At 44.5% G+C, this 24,042-nt stretch overlaps 1 protein-coding gene across 1 annotated transcript in view; it reads right to left on the bottom strand.

The window, feature by feature from the left end:
• Positions 1–24,042, bottom strand: part of LOC136233700 (uncharacterized) — a 65,536-nt gene that overhangs the window by 24,787 nt on the left and 16,707 nt on the right. Inside the window, exons 6-7 of the mRNA XM_066023409.1 lie at positions 12,336–12,340; positions 10,071–10,130 (exon numbers count right to left, since the gene is read on the bottom strand). Of these exons, the coding sequence (XP_065879481.1) occupies positions 10,071–10,130; positions 12,336–12,340 (65 nt within the window). The remainder of the gene's footprint in view (positions 1–10,070; positions 10,131–12,335; positions 12,341–24,042) is intronic.

The raw sequence follows: 24,042 nt of genomic DNA, 5'->3' as shown, positions 1-24,042 counted from the left end.
TTCCAATGGTCTTTTGGCTCCTTGGATGTGGCACTAGCTCCCATACATTATTCCTCCTGAATTGGTTGAGTTCCTCTTGCATGGCATTCATCCAGAATTCGTCATGCTCAGCTTCGGCAAAGTTCTTCGGCTCCTGAACTGAGACGAAAGCTACATTGCCGAGATACTTCCTTAGTTGATTCCTTGTCATCAGCGTATTTCCAGCTGAGTCAAGAATTGCATTTTCTGAATGCCCTCTTGGGACTCTTATCTCCTTGGGTAGATTCGTGTCTTGTTCTATTTGTGTTTCAACATTCTCTGCAGAAGTAGATGGGTTAGTGAAAGTAATCTTAGGTTCACTCTTACTCTTGGTCAGTCGTTTTGTGAAGGACTCAGTAGCTGGTTCTTGATCAGCAGGTGCTGAGTTTGGTTCATCTTCTATCAGCGGCTGGTATCTTCCTGCAGGGTCAGTTTCATCGAATTGCACATGTATAGATTCTTCTAATACTTGAGTTCTCTTATTAAAAACTCTGTATGCTTTGCTGTTTGTTGAGTAGCCTAGAAAGATAGCCTCATCAGCTTTTGAATCAAATTTGGCTAAGCTATCTTTGGTATTTAAGATAAAACATCTACAGCCAAAGGCACGAAAGTATCCAATGTTGGGCTTTCGTCCTTTCCAAAGTTCATAGGGGGTTTTCTTAAGTATAGGTCTAACTAGAGCCCTATTCAGAATATAGCATGTTGTGTTAACAGCTTCTCCCCAAAAATACTTTGGAAGCCTATGCTCATCCAGCATTGTCCTGGCAATCTCAACCAGAGTTCTGTTCTTCCTTTCAACAATCCCATTTTGTTGAGGCGTTCTAGGAGCAGAGAAATTGTGGTCAATGCCGCTGGCTTCACAGAATTCAACAAACTTTTGGTTTTTGAATTCTCCACCGTTATCACTACGGATATGAGCTAATTTTAGGTCTTTTTCATTTTCAATTTTTCTAACCAAGTTTGAAAATGTCTCAAAGGTCTCATCCTTTCTGGTCAGCAAGATAACCCACGTATACCGAGAGAAGTCATCTACAATGACCAAGGAAAATCTTCTTCCACCCAGACTCAGCGGCTGGACTGGACCAAAGAGATCCAAGTGTAGTAACTCTAACGGACGTTTAGTTGAGACAATGTTTTTACTATGAAAAGATTGTTTGGTTTGTTTTCCAGCTTGGCAAGCGTGGCATAGTTGGTCTTTTTGAAATTTAAGTTCATGCAGTCCCTCAACCAATTGCTTTCTTGCTAATTTGGCCAGGAGGTCCATGCTTACATGACCAAGTCTCCTGTGCCATAGCCAGGAATTTTCTTCCTTTGTGACTAAGCATACAGTGTTAGAAAACTTCTTTTCTAGGTTCAGCATGAAGACATTATCTATCCGAGGGGCAGTTAAAATTAACTCATTCGTTTTTCCCTCATATATTTTACATCCAGTAGCATCAAATATAACTTTTCTCCCATTGTCACATAGCTGAGCTACGCTGAGTAAGTTATATTTGAGTCCGCTGACTAGGGAGACAGATTCAATAGTAGGGTTACCTCCGATGATTCCTGAGCCTACTATCTTACCCTTCTTGTTGTCTCCAAAACTTACACTCCCTCCTCGTTTACGTTCAAACGTGATGAACTGAGTTTCATCACCCGTCATATGCCTTGAGCATGCGCTGTCAATATACCACATCTTTGACTTCTCGGTACATCTCAGGCTTACCTGCATTGTAACTAGTTACTTTTAGGTACCCAATTCTTTTTGGGTCCTGACTTGTTAGGTGCAACAAGTATAGCATCATATTTTATTTTATGGCGACATACATGGACAGTATGGCCATTCTTTCCACAGAAGTCACAACTGACCTTCTGTTTAGGATTTTTTACTGACTTGTCAGCACCCCAGTGCTGAGCGTGCCAGCACACTTTAGTAGTGTGTCCTAACTTCCCACAAAAGTCACATTGGACTCTTCGCTGGGGATTTCGTCTCTGCTGAGTACCTTGGTACTGTGTACCTTGATACTGAGTTCTCAACGGAAAATTGTTTTTGTTTGGAACCTTTAATTGGTTCTGAATGGTTGTGACATCCTTCCTCAGTTTCTTTGAAACTGACTGGACTTCAGAGACAGACTCATGAATGGTTTTCATATTTTCATGCAAAACTGAGTTGTCCTGAAGAAGATATCTGAGGTCACTCAGTTTGACCTCTTCTACTTCATCACAGCGCCGGCTGAGTGCTTTAATCTTCCTGTTACACTTTTTAACAAGTGTATAGAGATCACTCAGGGCGTTACCCATTTCATTTCTGAGTTGAGAGAGTGAGATTACCTCATTAGATTGCTCTTCATTATCTGACTCATCAGATTGGTCAGCATGCTCAGAAATGCATGGCTCAGCAAGTTCGTCAGCCATAAAGCATATCTTCGCTGACTTGGTGGCCTCAGTTTCTGTTGATGAAGATTCATCACTGTCACTCCAAGTAGCCACCATTGCCTTCTTCCCACTTTTCTTGTCTTTCCTCAGCGTGGGGCAGTTTGACTTAATATGGCCATCTTGATGGCACTCAAAGCATGTAACGGGCTTTGAGCTATCCTTCTTGAATTTGCTGTCACTTGAGTCAGCCTTATACTTGTCAAATTTTCTATAAGGCTTTTTGGAATATTTGTCGTTCTTCCTGAACAGCCTCTTCATCTTTCTTGTGAACATGGCCATCTCCTCATCATCAGTTGAACTCCCGTCAGTGGAGTCAGCCTTCATGACAAGTGAATTCTGCTTCTTGTCATCAGATTTTTCCTTCACCTCAAAGTTTTTCATGGATATCTCATGGGTCAGCAATGAACCGATGAGTTCGTCATATTTGTAGGTGGTTAAATCCTGAGCTTCCTCAACTGCTGTCTTCTTTGCTTGCCAGTCTTTTGGAAGACTCCTGAGTATCTTTTTGACTTGTTCTTCCTCAATGAAGATTTTCCCAAGTCTCTTGAGCTCATTAATGATGTTGGTGAACCTTGCGTTCATGTCTGAAATGCCCTCATCATTGTTCATCTCGAACAGCTCGTACAGTCTCATCTGCTGATTCACCTTGGATTCTTTTACTTTGTTTGTTCCCTCGTAGGTGACTTCCAGCTTCTTCCAGATCTCTTGTGCCGACTCACAACCTGAGATTTTGTTATATTCTGCAGCATCGAGCGCACAGTGAAGCATATTGATAGCCGAAGCATGGTTTTGAAGCTTCTTGAGATCATCCTCTGTCCATTCAATTTCAGCTTTAACAACTGACTGGCCAGCAACAACTTTCACAGGTACAAACGGGCCTTGGACTATAGATAGCCAGGCACTCATATTTGTAGCTTGAATGAAGTTCTTCATCCTATTCTTCCAAAAGGTATAGTTTGACCCGAAGAATAGGGGAGGCCTAGTAATGGACAGCCCCTCAGGTAATATCTGAGTTGTCTGGTTTCCAGGGAGAAACCGAGTGCTGTTTTCACCCATGGTATGGATCAACTCAAGGTTGTTAGACCTTTAGTAATGAGCTTTTAGGCTCTGATACCACTTGTTGGTCCCTTGTAAGGTTGCAAATATAGTTCCAAGGGGGGGTTAGGAACTATTTTACCTTTTTAAAATGATTAGGGCCGATTTCTTTCCTTTGAGAAAAGATTATGTAACAGCGGCACTTAGCAATCAGCAAGACACTGGCTTAGTCAACTAGTGACTAGGTCAGCTTCGTTGCTTAGGTCAGGAAATAGCACTTAGAGTCTATTCCTGAACTAACTCGTTGGTAGCACACAACTCAGCTTGACCTCTTTTACTTGGTCAGTTTTAGTTTGTTTTAAGCAAGCAATATATTAAGGAGTTAAGGGTTAGAAATACTTCACTCAGCGGAGTTATCCAGGTTCGGCTTCTTCTAAGCCTACGTCCTGTCCCCGGAACACGTTTCAAGATTTCCAATTCACTACTGAGCTCTTTAAAGGTAGAGACTCAAAAACCCTTTACAAATCAGAAGCTAAGTATAACAAGAGTACCTTCCTCTATACCTCTACTCACTTCTATTCTACTTCACTAAGTACTAAAACCGAGTACTTAGCTTCTCCTTTTTATTCCTAGAAATGATTAAGATTTGTCCTAAACAACAATTGCTAGAACACCTTAGATGATTGAGGATCAATCACTCTAGACTTTTACACAGATGAATAAGCTTGTAGTGTAAGAATTTGCTTTGCTTTTGATGGAGAACTTTTATACACGTTTGGTCAGCGTAACGGCTTTAGCTCAAAGTTCTTTGTTGAATGTGGATTCTGAATGCTCTATTTATAGAGAGCTGTGAGAGCTTCTGGTTATTTTGAATTTCGAAATAACCGTTGGAGGGAAACGGCTTCATGTCGCTTTCACTCAGTCTGTTCAGCAGTTCTCTTAGCCAATCAGATTCCAGCATCTTCTGTTCTTCGGTCAGTGTGGCAGTATGTTCCTCCAAATCGGGTAATGTCAAACAGACAGCTTCCTGCGTCTTCTGTTCTTTACCAACAGAGGAAATACTTGGTCTGGAAGTTACTTTGTAGTCAGCGGCTGTCTTGTACGTTTTGTCGAGACAGCTCAGCAGCTTCATACCGAAGTTGTCTACGTGGATCTTCTCGATCCTTCATTGGTGAGCTCCATTTCAATACTCAACGGTAGCGTTTTGAAATACGCGGGCTGAGTGATCTTGGGCTTGTTTGACTTGGGCTTTGACTTCCATATAGGGCTTGGGCCTTATGATCTTTATGTCTTATAACAATTATAAACTCAACATTGAACAAACACATTAGTAACAATAAATCAAAGCATTTAAACTTAATGTGTTATAGAATATTTAATTTCACTTAATTAATTTTGTCAAATCAAAATCCTGTGGAAAGGTGTTTCAACAGTGTCATCTCAGAGGGCAAAGCCCGTGTTGAGTTTGTTCAGTGGGGTAGAAGATCCCGAAGCCCATTTGTTCGGGTATGTGTGTGCTATGTTTGGGGAACCATACAAAGTGGAAAAAGTCGCTCCAGGGTTCTATCTTTCGCTGGTGGGCGAACCGTTGAAGTGGTTTCAATCGCTACCTGACTCGACTAAGCAGGATTGGTCACTGATGTCGAGCTTGTTTTTGATGAAGTATCGAAGAGACAAAACACAGGTAGGGGAACATAGCGCGATGCAAATCAGGCCTATCAAACATCCGTTTCCCACTGTCAGCAAGTATAATGAAGGGAAGGACCCCATCGAGCACCTGCACTTTTATCTGTCGGCTATGGGTCCTCTAGGTTTCAAAGAGGAGGAGATTACGAGGTTGTTTTGCAACTCATTGGCAGGAGAGTCACTGGTGTGGTACATGTCTCTTCCAATGCACGTTAAAACAGATTGGGCAAAAATGACTAAGAGATTCATCAAGAAATACGTCGCATGGGAATGTCCAGAGGAAATGCCTACATTACCCGAAGAGGAGACACCTAAGGCAGTAACAGCCATGTCTAAGTATAAGGGAGATGAGAACCCCATTGATCACATAAACCGTTTCCGTGCCCACATGCTTGACGCGGGTGTAGACACCGAGTCGGAGGACCTGTGACGAAAACCTGAAACAAGACGGTCGAAGCGATTGATTCCGGAAGTTTTGAAAAATATATAAAGAATAATAAGCTGAGGAAAATTAACGGCACGGCGCGGGCACGCAACGGCATCCCGCACGCGGACGACGATGGTCGAACGCCCGCTTGACGGCTCGAGACGTGCGCGCGGCGTCCGTCGGACGCACCGCGTGTGGCACGCTCTCGACGTCCGAGCAATGCCTGGGACCGCTAGCGGTGCGCGCCCTCGTGGGCCGTTGAGCACACGTGCCTGGCAGCGCGAGGCGCGCGTTCGGCGGCCGCGACGTGCGAGCGTCTGGCTGCGCGGAACGCGCGCTCGGTGGCCACGGAGTGCACGCGTCCGACGGCACGGGGCACGCCCCGAGGGTCGCCGGGCGGGCACCCAACCACGTCGGGCGAACGCCCAACGCGTCGAGCGGACGCCCGACGAGGGTTGGGCGCGGGCGCCCAACCTCGCGTTGGGCGGCCGCCCAACCACAATGGGCGACGCCCAATTTTTTTTGGGCGTCGCCCATTGTTCCGGGATCCGTTTCCCTATATAAGGGCACGGATCCCAAGGTGAAGAGGAGGTCTTTTTGGGGGAAAAACTTTCTCACTCTAAACATTTTTAGAGAGAGAGAGAGTGGATTTTTTTTGAGAAAAATATTTTTTTTTCTCAAAAATTCCAAATTTCCTAAGTTCAATTTTTACTAAATTTTTATTAAAATCGGGAGCTCGCGGTTCGTGGAATCAATCGGCTTCGACTGTCAGATACCGAATCAAAGGTATTATCTGAGGACTAGACTCTTTATTTTATTTAATTTATTTCTCTCCTTCTATTTATTTTTTATTCCTTTAGTCATTTATTTATTTTGTCACGTTTTATTTAGTTAGCGCATTTATTTAATTTTCGTTTCGTGTTAAATAAAATTCGGTTTTGTTTTAAAATAAAAAACCTCGTTTTGGATATCCCAATATGAACTGTGATCCGATAAAAAGGTAGTTCGGGTATCGAAAATGTTGTAATTATAAGTTCTTTTTTTTTAATTTAAAAGAGGTTTCCAAATAACGTTTTAAAATAAAAATATCGTTTTAGGAACTTCCGTTTTCGACTATGATCCATCTTTGGTAGTTCGGAAGTCCAAAACGATCGAATTAGATTTAATTTAAAGCTTTTGAATAAATATGGAAAATATTGGAGTGCTGCTGTAATTTGTCAATTATGTCACTAAATGCTGTTTACCGACGGATTTTCCGTCGGTAAATCTGCCAAAATGTAAAAAATGTCATTTCGGTCCCTTTTTCTTAACTTTTAGACTTTTAATCCCTAGTATGTATATATGATCATGTAATACATGTTTTTCAAATTATTTTAGAACTTTAGTATATATATTTATTTTAGAATATTGGTATATTATTTTTATTTTATTTTACAATATAAGTATAAATATATATATATATATAAGTATTTCCTTTTTCTTAACTTAGGCTATGTTTAAATATTAGTTATTTGATATTTTGAGAAATAATTAATATATATTAGTATATGATATTTTTAGTATTTAATGTGTATAAATATAGTTTTGGGAATAGTTGAGTTATTTTAGTGATTATTGAGTGTAAATCATTTCTTATAAATATTATTTTTTTAGTTATAAGATTCATTTACTACTTTCACATTTTCAAAGTATAAGTATATAGTAACTATTATTTTCATATACATATAGTTCATTTTGTATTAGCTTTTATTCTCATATCCTATTTTTGATTTTAAATGTATATATGTATGCATAAATTACTTTCTTTATTCTTTTGGGCCTAATCTTATGTCCATATTTCAAGTGGGCTTTGTTTAAGTATTGATGATGGTTTAAATGGGTTGTTAACATAATTATAACAATTAGAGAGTCCATTAAATAGATGGGGGAAATAAAAGACAAAAAGAGAGTTTTCAATTGAATTATTTAAATTAATGAGTTTTTTTAGATTTCAAATGCAAATAAATAGAGTCTTTCTTCTTAATATTTCAAATTGTCTTCAAAACACCATGTTTTAAAACCTTAATTCGTTCTAAAGACGGATTAAAGGATCATTGTAATCAAAATCGTTTTCTTTGCAAATAATAGAGTTTTGAACCATTTTCTTAAAGGATTTGTACAAAGTAAAATTGACTTGTATGTTTAACCATGTTTTCTCATTAAAAGGTTTTCATCTCAAGCGTTTTCAAATACTCGAGTCGTTCCAACGGCGATTCGGGTAAACTTCATCCAACGGGGCTTTAAAACGCACCTAAATCGTTCCAACGGCGATTAAGGTGCGAACAGTGTAAATAAACTCGTTTTGGGAAAATAAGTTGGTGTAGAATAAACACACAACATAACATTTAATACGGTTGTAAATAAATCACTTCTTTCTTACCTCTCTCTGTGTATGTATAAACATAAATGGGTGATTCTTTACTGATATGGCTTTTCAATATCATATGCTCAAAACGGTTTCCAAAAAGAGAAAGAAAAGGGTTTCAAATGAATTTTAAACTTAAAGAAGTATACGATTAGTCCGTTATCGCCTAACATGCTGAGTAGGAGGCCGGTGGTTCATAACCGAGCGATGTCGGGGTGCCTAGTAGCCTTTCTCCGGAAAGGAGCTAGCCTTCTCGGCTCGTACCTAAGTTTCTCGAACCCACACCGGTCTCTCGCAAGGGATCGGTGTTCATTTTCCCATTCGTGGGTGGTGACTCTTCCATATCTCCGAGCTCCGGTCCTTCCGAGCAGCTTGATTCCACGATTGGTTGCTTTCGGCGCCAATCACCGCTTACGTCGCCATGAGGTTGTCCACCCCCCGGTCCGCCCGGGAGATTAGGCCGCGGCACCTCGTCTAACAAGTGGCGACTCTGCTGGGGAAGCGAGAAATTTGATTCCGGAAGGCATGCACTAAGCCCTTAACGGGGACGGATCGTTTTACTTCTTTTCGTATGCATTCACGAGCATTATTGCAAACCCTTTGGGTAATTTCCGCAAAACCTCTAGCGAGAGTCCATTCGTCGCTCGAAAGAGGCTAGCGTAAGTTCCCCCTTACAGTAAGGCGCCAGAGGGTCCCCATCCATTCGTTAGGGGCGAATCTGTGCGGTCCTGGGAGGTCCCGCGGTCAGCCGTGTCAGTATATAGTAGCCTTAGAAGTTTCCATAGGATTACCCGTTACTATTTTTGATGTGATAAATGAATCAGTTCATGTTTTCAAACAGCCATGATACGTGTCTAATCCTAAATTATGTAAAGAAAATGAGACGATGCGTTAATATATACTCATGAATCGACATACTAATTACCCTAAAACATCGAAACGATTTGAACTAAAGACGACTTAGTCATCTCATATGAATGAACATGTGCGACCCGCCTTGTCCCTTTCGTTGTCCCGACGAAGGCACGTGTTCAGGAAATACGTTATGACGTAAGCATGTATTAGTATGAATCGGTTCAGTGTTAAGGATAGTTACATTTCGATACAAAAGACTATATTAACGGTAGCCGTTATTCACATTCTTTAAATAAATTGGGATAAAACGAGATCAAGACGAAACGAAAACGAAGAACATTTCTGTTTCGAACGACCTTGTTGTAACGTGAAAAGTTTCGCACAAGTAGCCCATCCCTTCCGAATGAAAGACGAGCTTTTACGTTATGCCTCGTGTCGTTCTTAAGAGAAATGGATGTGCCCGTACAGATGACTAAGAAAATAAAGAAGAAAAAAAAAATGAACTAAACGACCAAAATCATTCCGAATCTACGATATATATCAATGCCGAGAGTAGTTAAAGAAAATAAACCAATGTCGTTGAATACGTGCCTCGGACGAGTGTATACCCCGTTTAAAATCTCGAAACCGAATTAAGCCAAACCATATAATTGCGCCATATGGACGAGACTGCGGGTTTTGACTAACGACTCGATCATTTCGACCGTTACCAAAACTGCAAGAAATATGGCCCGATGTACGTGTTTGCTTAAATCGTGCCTAAAGGAAAGAGAACGGTGATGTCCTCGCTTTGAATAAGCATGTGATTCAACGAAATGTTGATTTTCTATAACCACACTAAGATGATATATCCCGTGGATTGGGAAAAACAACGAATTGTTGCTAGCCGAAAGGTTACCGTGCGCTCAAAATAAGACTCACCGTCTTTCACGTAGCAAAATGAGCAAACGAATCCTCGACGCTAAGAACAAATACGTTACGCGATGAGTCCGTTCCCTTAAATAAAATCCAAAAGTGATTCCATCACTAAATAAACACGTGGTTATGTCTCTCGATAGATCCAAAAGATCCCGTTGTAATCCAAAAATCGAGACATGAACCCACGCGAATAAAGGGGAACGAGTCATTGACAATAACGAACGATTGGACTAGAAGAATAACTCGTACCACGTCTAAAAAACTGAGATGCGCTCAAAGGGAGTCAAAACCCGGACTAATGCGTCTCACGAAAGGACGAAAGACGAGTTATTTTGAAAGGACAATCCAACTTGGTCGATTTCTTAGTCACTGAACGTTGATACGTCAAAACGAACTGTATTGTCTGATGGTTGATTTACTTTCCCGCAATAATCGACAGCATCACGCGTCCCCGGACCGCAATGTGAGCCCCAAACCAAAATCCTAGGAAAGAGACCTGGACCAACGAGTGTGTGGAGGAATAAGGGTGGAAGAGAGATGTTGTGATACGTGTAATTAGGACTAACGTTTGTTCTTCTTATCTTATAATCGTAAATAAATAAACGCACACACCACGAATCATGCATATAAAATCATGCATACATACTAATGGATACCGTTCACGCAGACGTCATCATTAAGCGGTTGTGGTTTCGCGAGAGTAATCGGCTTGTCAGACAGTTTGATCAGTTACAAGTAGACAGTCCCGAATCAGTAGTTGTGGCTTCTGAATCATCTTCATCCGAGTATACTCAGTCTTCCGTCAGTATGTCTGCAACCGACGAGAAGGTGGCTGAATTGGAGAATTCTGTGAATAATATCAACGACCAGCTGGCCGCAATCTTGGCCCAGCTAGCTGAGTTAGCACTGAAGGACAACAAGAGTGGTAGTAAGCGTGCTGAGAATGAGGTGAATGATGGCCCTCGCTTTGGGAATGAGGAGGATTATCAGGATTATGTCCGAAAACAGTTAGAGAAGGAGAAAGCTAAGGAAGAGGAGTGGAGGCAACACATCACACAAGAAGTGCAGGACTTGCGCGGAGGAAGCTCCGGAAGTCAGGATTTCTATAACTTGAAGAATTGCTTGACAGCAACAGCTTTGCCTCTAAAATTCCGGCTCCCTGACATGAAAAAGTTCGATGGAACTGGAGATCCCACCGCTCATATGAATCAGTACGTTGCGGTAATGAAGCACACGATCCTGACCGAGGATCAAGTCTTGGGGCTGTTTAACACTTACCTAGAGGGGGCTGCCCTCACATGGTTCCATGCGCTGCCAATGGTGACAAAGAAGGATTGGAAGGAGTTGGCGAAGTCATTCATCGCTCAGTATAGTTTTAACACCATGTTGGAAGTCACTTTGAAAGAGTTAGAGAGCACTAAGCAGCAGACTGGGGAATCCCTTTCAGACTTCGTGAAGAGATGGAGGGCTAAGGCCGCGGTCATGAAACAGAAGCCGCTTGAGCAAGATCAGATCCGAATGGTGATCGGCAATACGTTGCCGTATATTAAGAATGAGTTGAGATATATGCCGTTCACAGATTTCAATCAGATGTATAGTTGTGCCTTGACTGTCGAAGGCGATGGGGAGCCGAAGAAAGCTTATACCAAGTGGACGAAGTCTGGATATAGTGCCGGAGGGCCTAGCGCGAGTACGGAATCTGCGACAGTGAAAGTGGTTGATCTTAATGCTATCGAAAAGAGGCGGTTCGCCAAGTTCGATCAGACCTATGCGAAATTTTTTGAACGTCTACAGAAGAAGGGGTTGTTGAAAGCCCTTACCCCGTATAACAAAGCTCAACCTACTCCGCAGATTCAGGCTAGAGGGTATTGTGAATTCCACAGCAGTTATGGACATACGATTGAGAATTGCGAGAGGCTGAAACACGAAATCCAAGATTTGATTGAGGAGAAGAAGATAGCTGATCCTTCGTCAGCAAACCCTTCCGTTAGGCGCAATCCATTGCCTAATCATAGGGTGAGCATGATCGGAGTTGGTTTGACGGAAACTGTAGTGATGGAATCTTTTGAGGAAGATGTAGAGGAGTTGTTGGACTCCGTCGAAAGAAGCAATGTGGGAAATGGTTTGTATGTGTCCTTCTTGGGTGAGGAACAAGAGGACGAACCAATGGAGGAGGGATCAAATGGTGGAGCACCATATGACGAGGATAGTGCCGAAGAGACCGGTGAATGGTCGTTTCGGACTATCATACCAAATTTGGGTTTATTCAGTGGAGGAAGGGATCCCGAAGTGCGCTTGCGTGAGTATATGCACGACATGTTTATTGAATCCTTCGGGGTAGATGAAATTGCTCAGTGGTTCCACCATTCGCTGGTAGGTGAGCCTTTGCAATGGTTCCATTCATTGTCCGATTCTTGCAAGCACGATTGGGATCGGTTGTCGGATTTGTTTCTTGAAAAGTATCAGAGAGCTGAGGATAGAACCGCGGAGCACTTTGCAATGCAGATTGGACCCATCAAGCATCCATTGCCAAGGGTGAGCAAGTATAACGGCAATAAGGACCCTATGGAGCACCTTCACTTCTATTTGTCGGCTATGACAGCCTTGAGTTTCAAAGAGGAAGAGATCACTAGCTTGTTTTGTAATTCACTGATGGGTGAACCGCTGATGTGGTACATGTCGCTGCCGATGTATGTTAAGACCGATTGGGCAGCTATGACGAAGAGATTTATCAAGGAACATACGGTATGGATGCTAGCAGAGAAAACTCCTGATTCCCCGTCTTACCAAACACCTGATGCGGTGTTAGCAATGCCTAGGTATGGTGGATACCGAGATCCTGTAGAGCATGCGAGGATATTCCACGATCATATGTATAACGCTGTATTTCCACAGTGCGAGTTGCATGAACATTTTCCGGAAACCTTGATGGGTGAAGCCTTATTGTGGCATCAGGGTCTGTCAGAGGAAGAGATGTGCCATTGGATACCGCTCCGAAATGCCTTTGTGGCGAGATATGAAATGTACATTCCATGGACAGGATCCCTGGATGATCTGGACAGGATTAGGCAATTCCCCGAGGAACATTTTGTGGATTATGCTAGAAGGTGGAGGCACCGTTATGAGCAGTGTAATGAGACAATGAGCGATAAGGTGCAGCTTATGTGCATACAACGAGGCGCTATTCCGTTGGCCGCAAGGAGGATGAGCCGGGTGTCCCTCTGTGACTATGATGAGTTGATAGGTTGGGCCTTGTATGGATCGGCGGATCCCTTTTTCCTGAATCCGAGTGTTCCTCACATCATGGATTTGATGGTCGTAGACATTTGGGCGAGTTCCTCGGACGAGGAGGATGCCAATCGAAGGGTTCCTATTAACATTTGGGACGAGTCGGATGACGAGCCGGAAGTTGCGGTGATGACGAGATCAGGTCGTGTGGCCGAGGGAAAGGCACCAATGGTAGAGACTGAGATTGGAGAAGGTTCGGCTCCTAAGCCCGACGACCAAGTCCTTGAACAGTTGAAGAAGACGCAAGCTAAGTCTACGGTCTGGGAAGTTTTATGCCATTCTAGGTACCATCGTGAAAATCTGATGAAAGAGTTGCAAAATTTGGTTATTTCCACCGATACCGAGCCGACAGCGCTAGTAGGGGCAATTATGGCCCGAAAGAGGACTGAGATCACGTTTACCGACGAGGATCTCCCAGAAGAGGGGAAGGCTCACAATAAGCCATTGTATATCCGAGCGGAAATCAACGGGAAGAAGACTAGCTGTGTTATGGTCGATGATGGATCGGCCATTAATGTTTGTCCTTTGAAGCTCTTGTCCAAGTTGGGAGTGGAGAGAGGAGTCTTCAAGGCCAAGTTGAAAGTGGGGCCGCATGAGGAAGAAACTGAGTTCACGGTGCTGGATATCCCGGTAACCTTTGCTGTATTGTTGGGACGCCCATGGTTCCACAAGTTAGGAGGTGTGCCCTCCACGCTCCATCAGATGATCAAGTTCCCCTTCGGGGAGGAAATAGTGACAATCAGAGCTGAGAAATTGAGCTCGGTGGCAGCATTGGGAATTGAGCCTCAACTTTTCTCCGGATTCCAAGTCTCCGGGATTTACGAATCGAGCATGACCACCGATGTGGTGAAGATGATGAAAGGAGGTTTCATCCCGGGAATGGGTTTAGGAGCACACCATCAAGGGTTATCGGAGTTTCCGGATTTTAAAAGTCAGAAAACCTGAAGGGGTTTGGGATATGAGCAGGGGAGTCCATCCAACATGAGTGCAGAAGGAAAAATAGGCTTGAGGAAGAATTTTGTAAGCGAGGGGCATGGAAAGCCATATTCGGGAACCTCCGAGTCGTGGACTAGCACGGAAGGAAAGATTCTGCCAGGGTTTGAAATCTTCAATGATGTCGCCGACTGGGGCAAAGGAAAGGCGAGCTGCTTTGTCGAGGAGATCATGATGCTGGATTCAAATACCGAGGAGCAGGTCATTACCATTGAAGCGACTACAGGAGCTGAAATTGAGCCTAGTACCTCGAGAGTATATGAGAAGTCCGAAGATATTGAGGATGAAAATTGTATTACTGCTTTGTTTGAGTCTGATGATGTAATCACCCACGCTATCAATGAAATGAATTCCGATTTTGCTTACTTGCTTGATGTTGATCATGATCATTCCATGCATTCTCATTCATATAACATGCCTACATTTGAAATCAATACGATAGAAATGTCAACTTTCAATCTTGGTACGGATGAAAATCCTAAACTTATACAAATTGCTCAAGAACTAACTATTGAAGAGAGAAAAGAATTTGAGAGAATAATTAAAAAATACGAAATTGTATTCGCTTGGACATACGAAGACATGCCTGGAATCGATCAATCAATCGTAACTCACCGTATTCCAACATATCCCGAGGCGAGGCCCGTAAAGCAGAAGCTCCGACGTATGAGACCCGAATGGGCAGATAAGATCAGAGAGGAGGTGAAGAAGCAGTTAGAAGCAGGATTCATCGAAGTGATCGAATATCCTTTTGGGTCGCAAATGTAGTGCCCATCGCGAAAAAGGATGGCAAAGTGAGGATGTGCGTGGATTACATAGATCTTAACAAAGCATACCCCAAGGATGAGTTCGCATTGCCTCATATCGATGTATTGATCGACAGTGCAGCGTCAAGCGTCTTACACACAAATGTGGATGGTTTCATGGGCTACATGCAAGTTCAGATGGCCGAAAAGCACAAAGCGAAAACCTCGTTCACAACTGAGTGGGGAACATACTGTTACAGAGTGATGCCATTTGGTTTGAAAAATGCCGGGGCAACCTACCAGCGAATGGCCACAGCCCTGTTCCATGACATGATACACAAGGAGGTAGAAGTCTACGTGGATGACATGATGGTCAAATCAGAGACAAGAGAAGGGCATTTTGCCGCACTCGAGAAGTTTTTGGCCCGAATTGCAGAATTCAAGCTAAGGTTAAACCCGAAGAAGTGCTTTTTCGGCGTTTCGTCGGGGAAAATCTTAGGCTATGTAATCGGAAATAAGGGAATTGAGGTGGATCCCGATAAAGTGAAGGCTATAAAGGAAATGCCAACACCGAGAAATGAGAAGGAAGTGAGGGGGTTTCTGGGGCAAGTTCAGTATATCAGTCGGTTCATAGCAAGACTCACCACAATTTGCGAGCCAATCTTTAAGTTGTTAAGGAAAGACCAACCCGTCGTTTGGAATGATAAGTGTCAACAGGCGTTGGAGAGTGTCCGAAGTTACTTGTCTAGTCCGCCAGTGTTGAGACCGCCTAAACTGGGAAAGCCGCTTCTCCTCTATGTAGCGATTGAGGAGCGATCTATTGGGGCGATGTTGGCTCAAGAGGGAGACACCGGTGTGGAGCACGCGGTGTATTATTTGAGTAAGAAGTTCCTGGAGTACGAGCTCAAGTACAACATGATCGAAAAGACATGTGTGGCAGTGGTGTGGTTGACAAAGAAACTGCGGCACTATTTCCAATCGTATAAAGTGATCATTATTTCTCGGATGGACCCCGTGAAGTATCTATACCGAACTCCATCCTTGACAGGGAAGTTAGCCAGATGGTTGTTGCTTTTGTCCGAGTTTGACATTGAATATGTGACAAAGAAGGTTATCAAAGGAAGAGCCGTGGCAGAATTTTTGGCTAATCAACCCCTGAATACAGAAGAAGAAGAGATAAGCTATGATTTCCCCGATGAACATTTGAATGCAATCGAAGTTATACCGTGGAAAATGTTCTTCGACGGAGCAGTTAATTCGAATGGAGCCGGAGTAGGAGTACTACTTATCTCCCTGGAAGGAGAAAGAATCCCGATGGCGAAAAAGTTATCCTTCCCCCTTACCAACAATATGGCCGAATACAAAGCATGCATTTATGGTTTGGAGTCACTAGCGGCACTGGGAGCGTCATATGTCGAAATTTGGGGCGACTCCAAGTTGATCATCGAACAGGCACAAGGAAACTGGGAAGTGAGAGAAGAAAGGCTACGTCCGTATCTAGATCAGCTAGAAGGGTTGGCATTAAGATTCAAAGAATGTCGCTTCTATCACATTCCTCGAGCTCAGAATCAGGCCGCGGATGCCTTGGCCACTTTGGTGTCAGTTTGGGACAACCCCCGGAACCTTGCTTCGAAACCATTGGTATTGAGAAGATCTCACAAACCGTGCGACGAAGACGTAATGCTGTTAGGGGCAGATGAAAAACCGTGGTATTTCGATATTGTGAACTTCATGAAAAATGGAACATATCCGGCAGAGTCAGAACCTAGGGATCAAGCTGTGATTAGAAGGCTAGCTCGTCAGTTCGTCATCCACAACGACTTGCTTTACAAAAGGCACATTGACGGATTACAACTAAGATTCTTGGATGCGGGAGAAGCCCGCGAGGCGATGGAATCGGTACATTCAGGAATTTGCGGAGCCCATATGGGAGGAGCAGTACTAGCTAAGAAAATTATTAGGCAAGGCTTCTATTGGCTCACCATGGAAAGAGATTGTAACGAGTATGCGAAGAAATGTCACGATTGTCAAATCCACGGCGATTGCAGTCATCTTCCGGCCATGGAATTACACGTGCTAGCACCTATTTGGCCATTCACTGCTTGGGGTATTGACATCATTGGCGAAATAAGGCCTAATGCTTCAAATGGACATAAGTTTATTGCAGTCGCCATCGATTATTTCACCAAATGGGTAGAAGCAGAGTCGTTTAGCAAACTGGGATCCAAGCAGATGAGAAAGTTCATTGAAAAACACTTGATCACCAGGTTCGGAGTGCCTCATCACATGATCACGGATAACGGAGTCCAGTTTCAGGGGGAAGTAAGGAATCTTTTCCGAGAATATGGCATTGAACATCACAGGTCTTCTCTGTACCGTCCACAGGCTAATGGGGCAGTAGAAGCAGCTAATAAGAACCTTAAAAGGATCCTCGTAAAGACGGTGGAATCACATCGAAACTGGCATGAGCACCTCCCACTCGCATTGTGGGCTTATCGCACGACAGTCAGAACCTCGACTGGGGCCACGCCATTCTCCTTGGTATACGAAACAGAAGCAGTCATGCCGATTGAGATTGAAAAGCGATCGTTGAGAATCGCAGTGGAAGCAGAAATCCCCGAGACAGAATGGGTGAAGAGGCGATGTGAGCAGTTGGCTTTAGTTGATGAGAAAAGAATGGAAGCCCTTTACCATGTACAGTTGTATCAAAGAAGGATGGCTCGGGCTTTCAATCAAAAAGTTAAGACCAGCCCTATCAAAGAAGGAGATTTGGTGCTGAAACAGATCCGTGTGACGCACACTGACCCGAGGGGGAAGTTCAGGCCTAACTGGGAAGGACCGTCGTGAAGAAGATACTAAGCAAAGGAGCGGTGAAGTTAACCACAATGAACGGCATGGAATTCTCCGAACCTACCAATCTGGATAGGCTTAAGAAATACTTTTCGTAAAAAAAAGGAAAAATAAAGAAAAATTCCCGATAGGTTGAAAACCCGCAAAGGGCGACCTATGCAACAATAAGGGAAATCCCAATGGGTGAAAACCCGAAAGGGCACTCATTTAAAAATTCCGGGATAGTAAAAGGAGAGGAGAAAAATCGCCGGGATCCGAAAACCGAAAGGCGGGTCCTGGTAACAATAGTTATGACTTGAGCAATTACAAAAACAATGTATAAGAGACTAAGTATTTCTGTTGTTTGTAAATAAATAAAGGCATGAATATATTTGACGAGAATGATTGGAATCATTATAATCTACCGAATGCATGGTAATATGAATCACGGGTTATACATTTCTTGTCCTACTTTTCACAAAAAGCCTACCTACTATCCACCCCACTCCCTATACATCAGCTATACATCGGAGAAACCCTAATAAAAGCTACAAAGCAACAATGAAAGCTACAAAGCAATAATGAAAACTACAAAGCAATACATAACGAGCCCAATACGGAGGAAAGTCCCAATAGTTCTCAAAATCTCTCAGGTGTGATGCTCGCTCCGCAGATAGTGCCTCCTCGGCAGCACGCGCTCTCTCATCAGAAACTCGCGCTCTCTCATCAGACACTCATGCTCTCTCATCAGCAGCTCGTGCTCTCTCCTCTGCAGCAAGGCGTCTGATCGACTTATCACGCGCCCTCTCCTCGACGGCAAGGCGACCCTCAGTCTCCCATCGCATCACCCCCGACCAGTGGTCGTTCCTCTCTTGGTACACATGACCAACTCGGGCATCAGCTTCCCGCACTAGCTCACTCTGTCTCCGCTCATGGGCATGAAGATCACTCTACAAAAAAAAAACAGATAAGAGGCAGCATAGGCAAAAACATAAATCATACATGCATACATTTCACTACACTAAAGTACAGTAATGATACATACCAGGTGGTCGGTGCAGCGCAAGCTGAGGCGATCTCGTAGGAAGCCGGATAGATCCACGTAGTCTGTACAGGTCTCCCTAGTGGTCAGTGAAGCGTTCGAGGGATCAAACGGGACCCTCGAGGAGAAGATAGGAGGGGCCGCCTCAAATCCCGCATAAGGTGTCCCAGACTCGTCATAGCGGATCGTAGCATAATCCCTTCCGTAGCCTGGTATAGGCACGCCTATGGACGATCTCTCTGGTCGGGCTGCGCTGGAGGACTCGCCAACGAAGTAGGGCTGCTCGCGCGCTGGTGTCTGAGTCTGAGTGCCATCAAAAAAATCAGATAAGTGGGCACTCCTCCAAGATCCCTCCTGCAAAAAAAAAAAACACACAATAAAACCTCCGAGCATATCATGAATAAAATGAAGGGGAACGGAATCACTTACCGGAACCTCCTCCTGACCGAAGACTGCCGCGACAGCCTCCCTCGAAAACACGTCCGTCACCGGATCTACCTCCATCGCTGTCGCCGGGGCATCCCTCGCGCTCAGTAAAGTAGACAAGTAAGGCTCGCGGCCCCCGGCGTGAATCCACACCGCTCTACCCACATACCTACGGGTCAGGTCCCGACGAATGACCGATAAAGGCAGGGTCCGCACCGCGAACATAGAGATGGGGATCTCACCCGGCGTCCAATGAGCGTCTCTAACCCCGGTAATGCCTCGATCCCCTAGATACCACGCCCGCACGCAGGGGCCGGTGAGCACGCACTGCTGCTCCTGGATCATCGACACGTACGCATACTCAGGGTCGAAGTCGAGGTCATCCCACCTGAACTGAATCTAAAGCAAAATACACAAAGAGAAAGTCAGAAAGGCTCAAACCAAAATCTGGCACGATGGGGCAAAATCTACCTGACTCAGGGTCAGCGAGTCAATCCGATCCAGAAGCCGCGACACTATCCGACTCCTCTCAGCGCTCAAGTCGAAGTCCCTCCATCGAATCATAAATGGCAGCCTCGGCACTCTCGGTCGAGGTCGAGACCGGCTAGGAAGGATGTGTCTCTCGTATGCCCACACCTGCGGTAAAAACAAGGACTAGGAGTGTGAAAAATACGAAAAAGATAAGACGGATAAGTCAAAAAGGCGTCACGTACCAGCAGAGCAAAGGTATAACCACCGAAGTCCTTGCGCTTCCGGCAAGTCAGATCCAAAAACTTGTAAAGAAAGGCTAAGCCTGCCCCCGCCCAATCGTAGGAAGCCGCTGCATCCAAATCGCTGAGCGCCTGAATGAGGCCCGCATGTACCTTCCCGCCCTTCGTGCGGAAAATCGTCTCACTCAAAGCGTATACCAAGAAGCTACGAACCGCCAAGTCGGTAGCGTCAGTCTCGCAGAAATCCCGTCTACTCAAAAGGCTAGCAGTGGAAATAAATTTTGCCGGAGTAGACTTGGCGTATAGAGGAACTCCCGGTCCAATCAAGGCAGCAAGCCTAGCAGGGTCGACCCGCGGTCGCATCATACCAAAATGAAAAGGGACGGGAGTGTTGCTCCCTCGCAATCCGGTCAATAGCGAAAAATCTCGAGGCGAGATGGTCATCTCCCCAAAGGAAAGGTGGAAGGTGTGGGTCGAGTCAACCCACCGCTCACACAGGGCCCGTAGGCCAAAAGGATCACACACCCCGTTGGTGCGGGGCAGCGCTGCAATAAAGGATCCGAAGCCCAACTCCTGCACACGGGCTCTCGCCACGGCACCTAGCCTATCATACCATGAGAGAACCTCGGCGGTGGTCCCCGAAATCTCAATGAACTAAAAAGGAACAAGATAAGAAAATTTAAATACAGCTCCTAAAGCATGCAATTGAAAAGAACGCGTTAAGACTAGGTATTCTTTCATTTTCTAACCTAGAGACATCCAGTCAGTTAGGACCAATTTTCTGTAAAAATCTCTCATGTAGGGTCCTTCACGTAAGGTTGAGTCAATTCTTTGATCCACTCTCGTCTGCGGTGACGAGGAGCGTAGATTAGGTTTTACTATTCACGTACGTTAACGGGCATTAGGTAAGTTTTTACTATTCACGTGCACTATTCACGCTTTTACTATTCACGTTCATTAGCTGAGTTTTTACTATTCACGTTGTCACTATTCACGTTTTTACTATTCACGTGCACTATTCACGTTTTTACTATTCACGTGCATTAGCTAAGTTTTTACTATTCACGTTGTCACTATTCACGTGCACTATTCACGTTTTTACTATTCACGTGCATTATTCACGTTTTACTATTCACGTGCACTATTCATGTTTTTACTATTCACATCGTTTTTACTGTTAACATGCATAAATTCGTAGTGTGCTATTCACATGCATATAGCGCGCATTCTTACAAAAACAAACAGGTGTCACGTGTAAATAAAGGAATTCACGTTTTCTAGCTAAAAGTCCTCTAAGGCAGTCTAAGAGTTAGCATGCAAATCATGTTTGTATAGGAGTGCTAAAGCCTAGAGTCCAAATCAAATAAAAGTGAGAAACCACTTACCTCGTTGCAGCGTGTCCTGCTCAAGTGTGTCGTAGGGTCGTGGAAGGTATCCACTCTATCCAGGTTTACATAAACCTCGTCCATGCCTCTAGTGTCATCCCATTCGTCTAAATCCATCCCGAGAATAATCCAAATTGAAGTCTAGTGAGAGAAAGAGGAGAGAGAAGGTGTGGGGTTGAAATGAAACCCCACCACCTTATATAGGAAAAGGGAATGGCATTCCCGTAAATAGTGAAAAAAGTACGATTTGACATAAAGGTAAAAAGTAAATAATTAATTACCAGGTGCACAGACCTCCGATTTGCAGTACGTTTCAGCCTGCATTTCTCCCAGACAGTGACTAACATTGTCAAAACATCAATTCCAGACAACAGCTAATCTTTACAGAACAGTGACACCAGTCAAAATACAGACGACAGTCAATAGAAAAACAATCAGTAGTCTATCTCATTTCGGACTAAGACGTGTGCCCATCGAATCGTCGAGATGATTGCTCCAGTGAGAAAATACAGACAACAGGGTGGTAAGAAAATCCAGAAACAGCCCCCGCTTTTTAGCCATTTGACTCACGGTCGCAGACCGGAGTTGCTTTTGAGCCATTTGACTCTCGGTCGCAGACCGAAGTTGCTTTTTAGCCATTTGGCTCACGGTCGCAGACCGGAGTTGCTTTTGAGCCATTTGACTCTCGGTCGCAGACCGAAGTTGCTGTTTAGCCATTTGACTCACGGTCGCAGACCGGAGTTGCTTTCGAGCCATTTGACTCTCGGTCGCAGACCGAAGTTGCTTTTGAGCCATTTGACTCTTGGTCGCAGACCGGAGTTGCTTTTTAGCCATCTGGCTCGTGGTCGCTGACCGGAGTTGCTTTTTAGCCATCTTCACCACAGTCGCAAATCAGGGTAGCTATTTAGCCATTATCCCCGTGATCTTGAAATAGGGTAGCTGTTTAGCCATTATCCCCGCAATCTTGAAATAGGGTAGCTGTTTAGCCATTATCCCCACAATCTTGAAATAGGGTAGCTGTTTAGCCATTATCCCCGCAATCTTGAAATGGGGTAGCTGTTTAGCCATTATCCCCGCGATCTTGAAATAGGGTAGCTGTTTAGCCATTATCCCCGTGATCTTGAAATAGGGTAGCTGTTTAGCCATTATCCCCGCAATCTTGAAATAGGGTAGCTGTTTAGCCATTATCCCCACAGTCGTAAATCAGGGGTAGCTGTTTAGCCATTATCCCCGCGATCTTGAAATAGGGTAGCTGTTTAGCCATTATCCCCGTGATCTTGAAATAGGGTAGCTGTTTAGCCATTATCCCCGCAATCTTGAAATGGGGTAGCTGTTTAGCTATTATCCCCACAGTCGCAAATCAGGGTAGCTGTTTAGCCATTATCCCCGTGATCTTGAAATAGGGTAGCGGTTAGCCATTATCCCCGCAATCTTGAAATGGGGTAGCTGTTTAGCCATTATCCCCGCAGTCGTAAACCAGGGTAGCTGTTTAGCCATCATCCCCGCAGTCGTAAACCAGGGTAGCTGTTTAGCCATCATCACGGTAGTCGTAAACCAGGGTAGCTGTTTAGCCATCATCCCCGCAATCTTAAAATAGGGTAGCTATTTAGCCATTATCCCCGCAGTCGTAAATTAGGGTAGCTATTTAGCCATTATCCCTGCAATCTTGAAATAGGGTAGCTGTTTAGCCATTATCCCCGCGGTCGTAAACTAGGGTAGCTATTTAGCCATTATCCCCGCGGTCATGAACTAGGGTGCAGCCCGAAGCAGAGTCTCATGCAGTCAAAGAGCAACGCCGGAGCGCGCAGCGCAAAGGTCAGGTATGTTTTCTCCTACTCGTTACGTGTCTTTTACTTTTATATGTTTTACATTGCATGTGTTACGTTAGAAAAAAAACGTTTTCGAACCACACACATCACTGTCAAAATAGAAAAGTAGGGGCAACTGTAGACACCGAGTCGGAGGACCTGTGATGAAAACCTGAAACAAGATGGTCGAAGCGATTGATTCCGGAAGTTTTGAAAAATATATAAAGAATAATAAGCTGAGGAAAATTAACGGCACGGCGCGGGCACGCAACGGCATCCCGCACGCGGACGACGATGGTCGAACGCCCGCTTGACGGCTCGAGACGTGCGCGCGGCGTCCGTCGAACGCACCGTGTGTGGCACGCTCTCGACGTCCGAGCAATGCCTGGGACCGCTGGCGGTGCGCGTCCTCGTGGGCCGTTGAGCACACGTGCCTGGCAGCGTGAGGCGCGCGTTCGACGGCCGCGACGTGCGAGCGTCTGGCTGCGCGGAACGCGCGCTCGACGGCCACGGAGTGCACGCGTCTGACGGCGCGGGGCACGCCCCGAGGGTCGCCGGGCGGGCACCCAACCATGTCGGGCGAACGCCCAACGCGTCGGGCGGACGCCCGACGAGGGTTGGGCGTGGGCGCCCAACCACAATGGGCGACGCCCAATTTTTTTTGGGCGTCGCCCATTGTTCCGGGATCCGTTTCCCTATATAAGGGCACGGATCCCAAGGTGAAGAGGAGGTATTTTTGGGGGAAAAACTTTCTCACTCTAAACATTTTTAGAGAGAGAGAGAGTGGATTTTTTTTTAGAAAAATATTTTTTTTTCTCAAAAATTCCAAATTTCCTAAGTTCAATTTTTACTAAATTTTTATTAAAATCGGGAGCTCGCGGTTCGTGGAATCAATCGGCTTCGACTGTCAGATACCGAATCAAAGGTATTATCTGAGGACTAGACTCTTTATTTTATTTAATTTATTTCTCTCCTTCTATTTATTTTTTATTCCTTTAGTCATTTATTTATTTTGTCACGTTTTATTTAGTTAGCGCATTTATTTAATTTTCGT

The sequence above is a fragment of the Euphorbia lathyris genome, chromosome 6 (assembly GCF_963576675.1).
Source record: "Euphorbia lathyris chromosome 6, ddEupLath1.1, whole genome shotgun sequence".
NCBI classification, from domain to species: Eukaryota; Viridiplantae; Streptophyta; class Magnoliopsida; order Malpighiales; family Euphorbiaceae; genus Euphorbia; species Euphorbia lathyris.
Note: the sequence above shows the minus strand (reverse complement) of the source record. Positions and strands in the feature narration are given on the sequence as shown.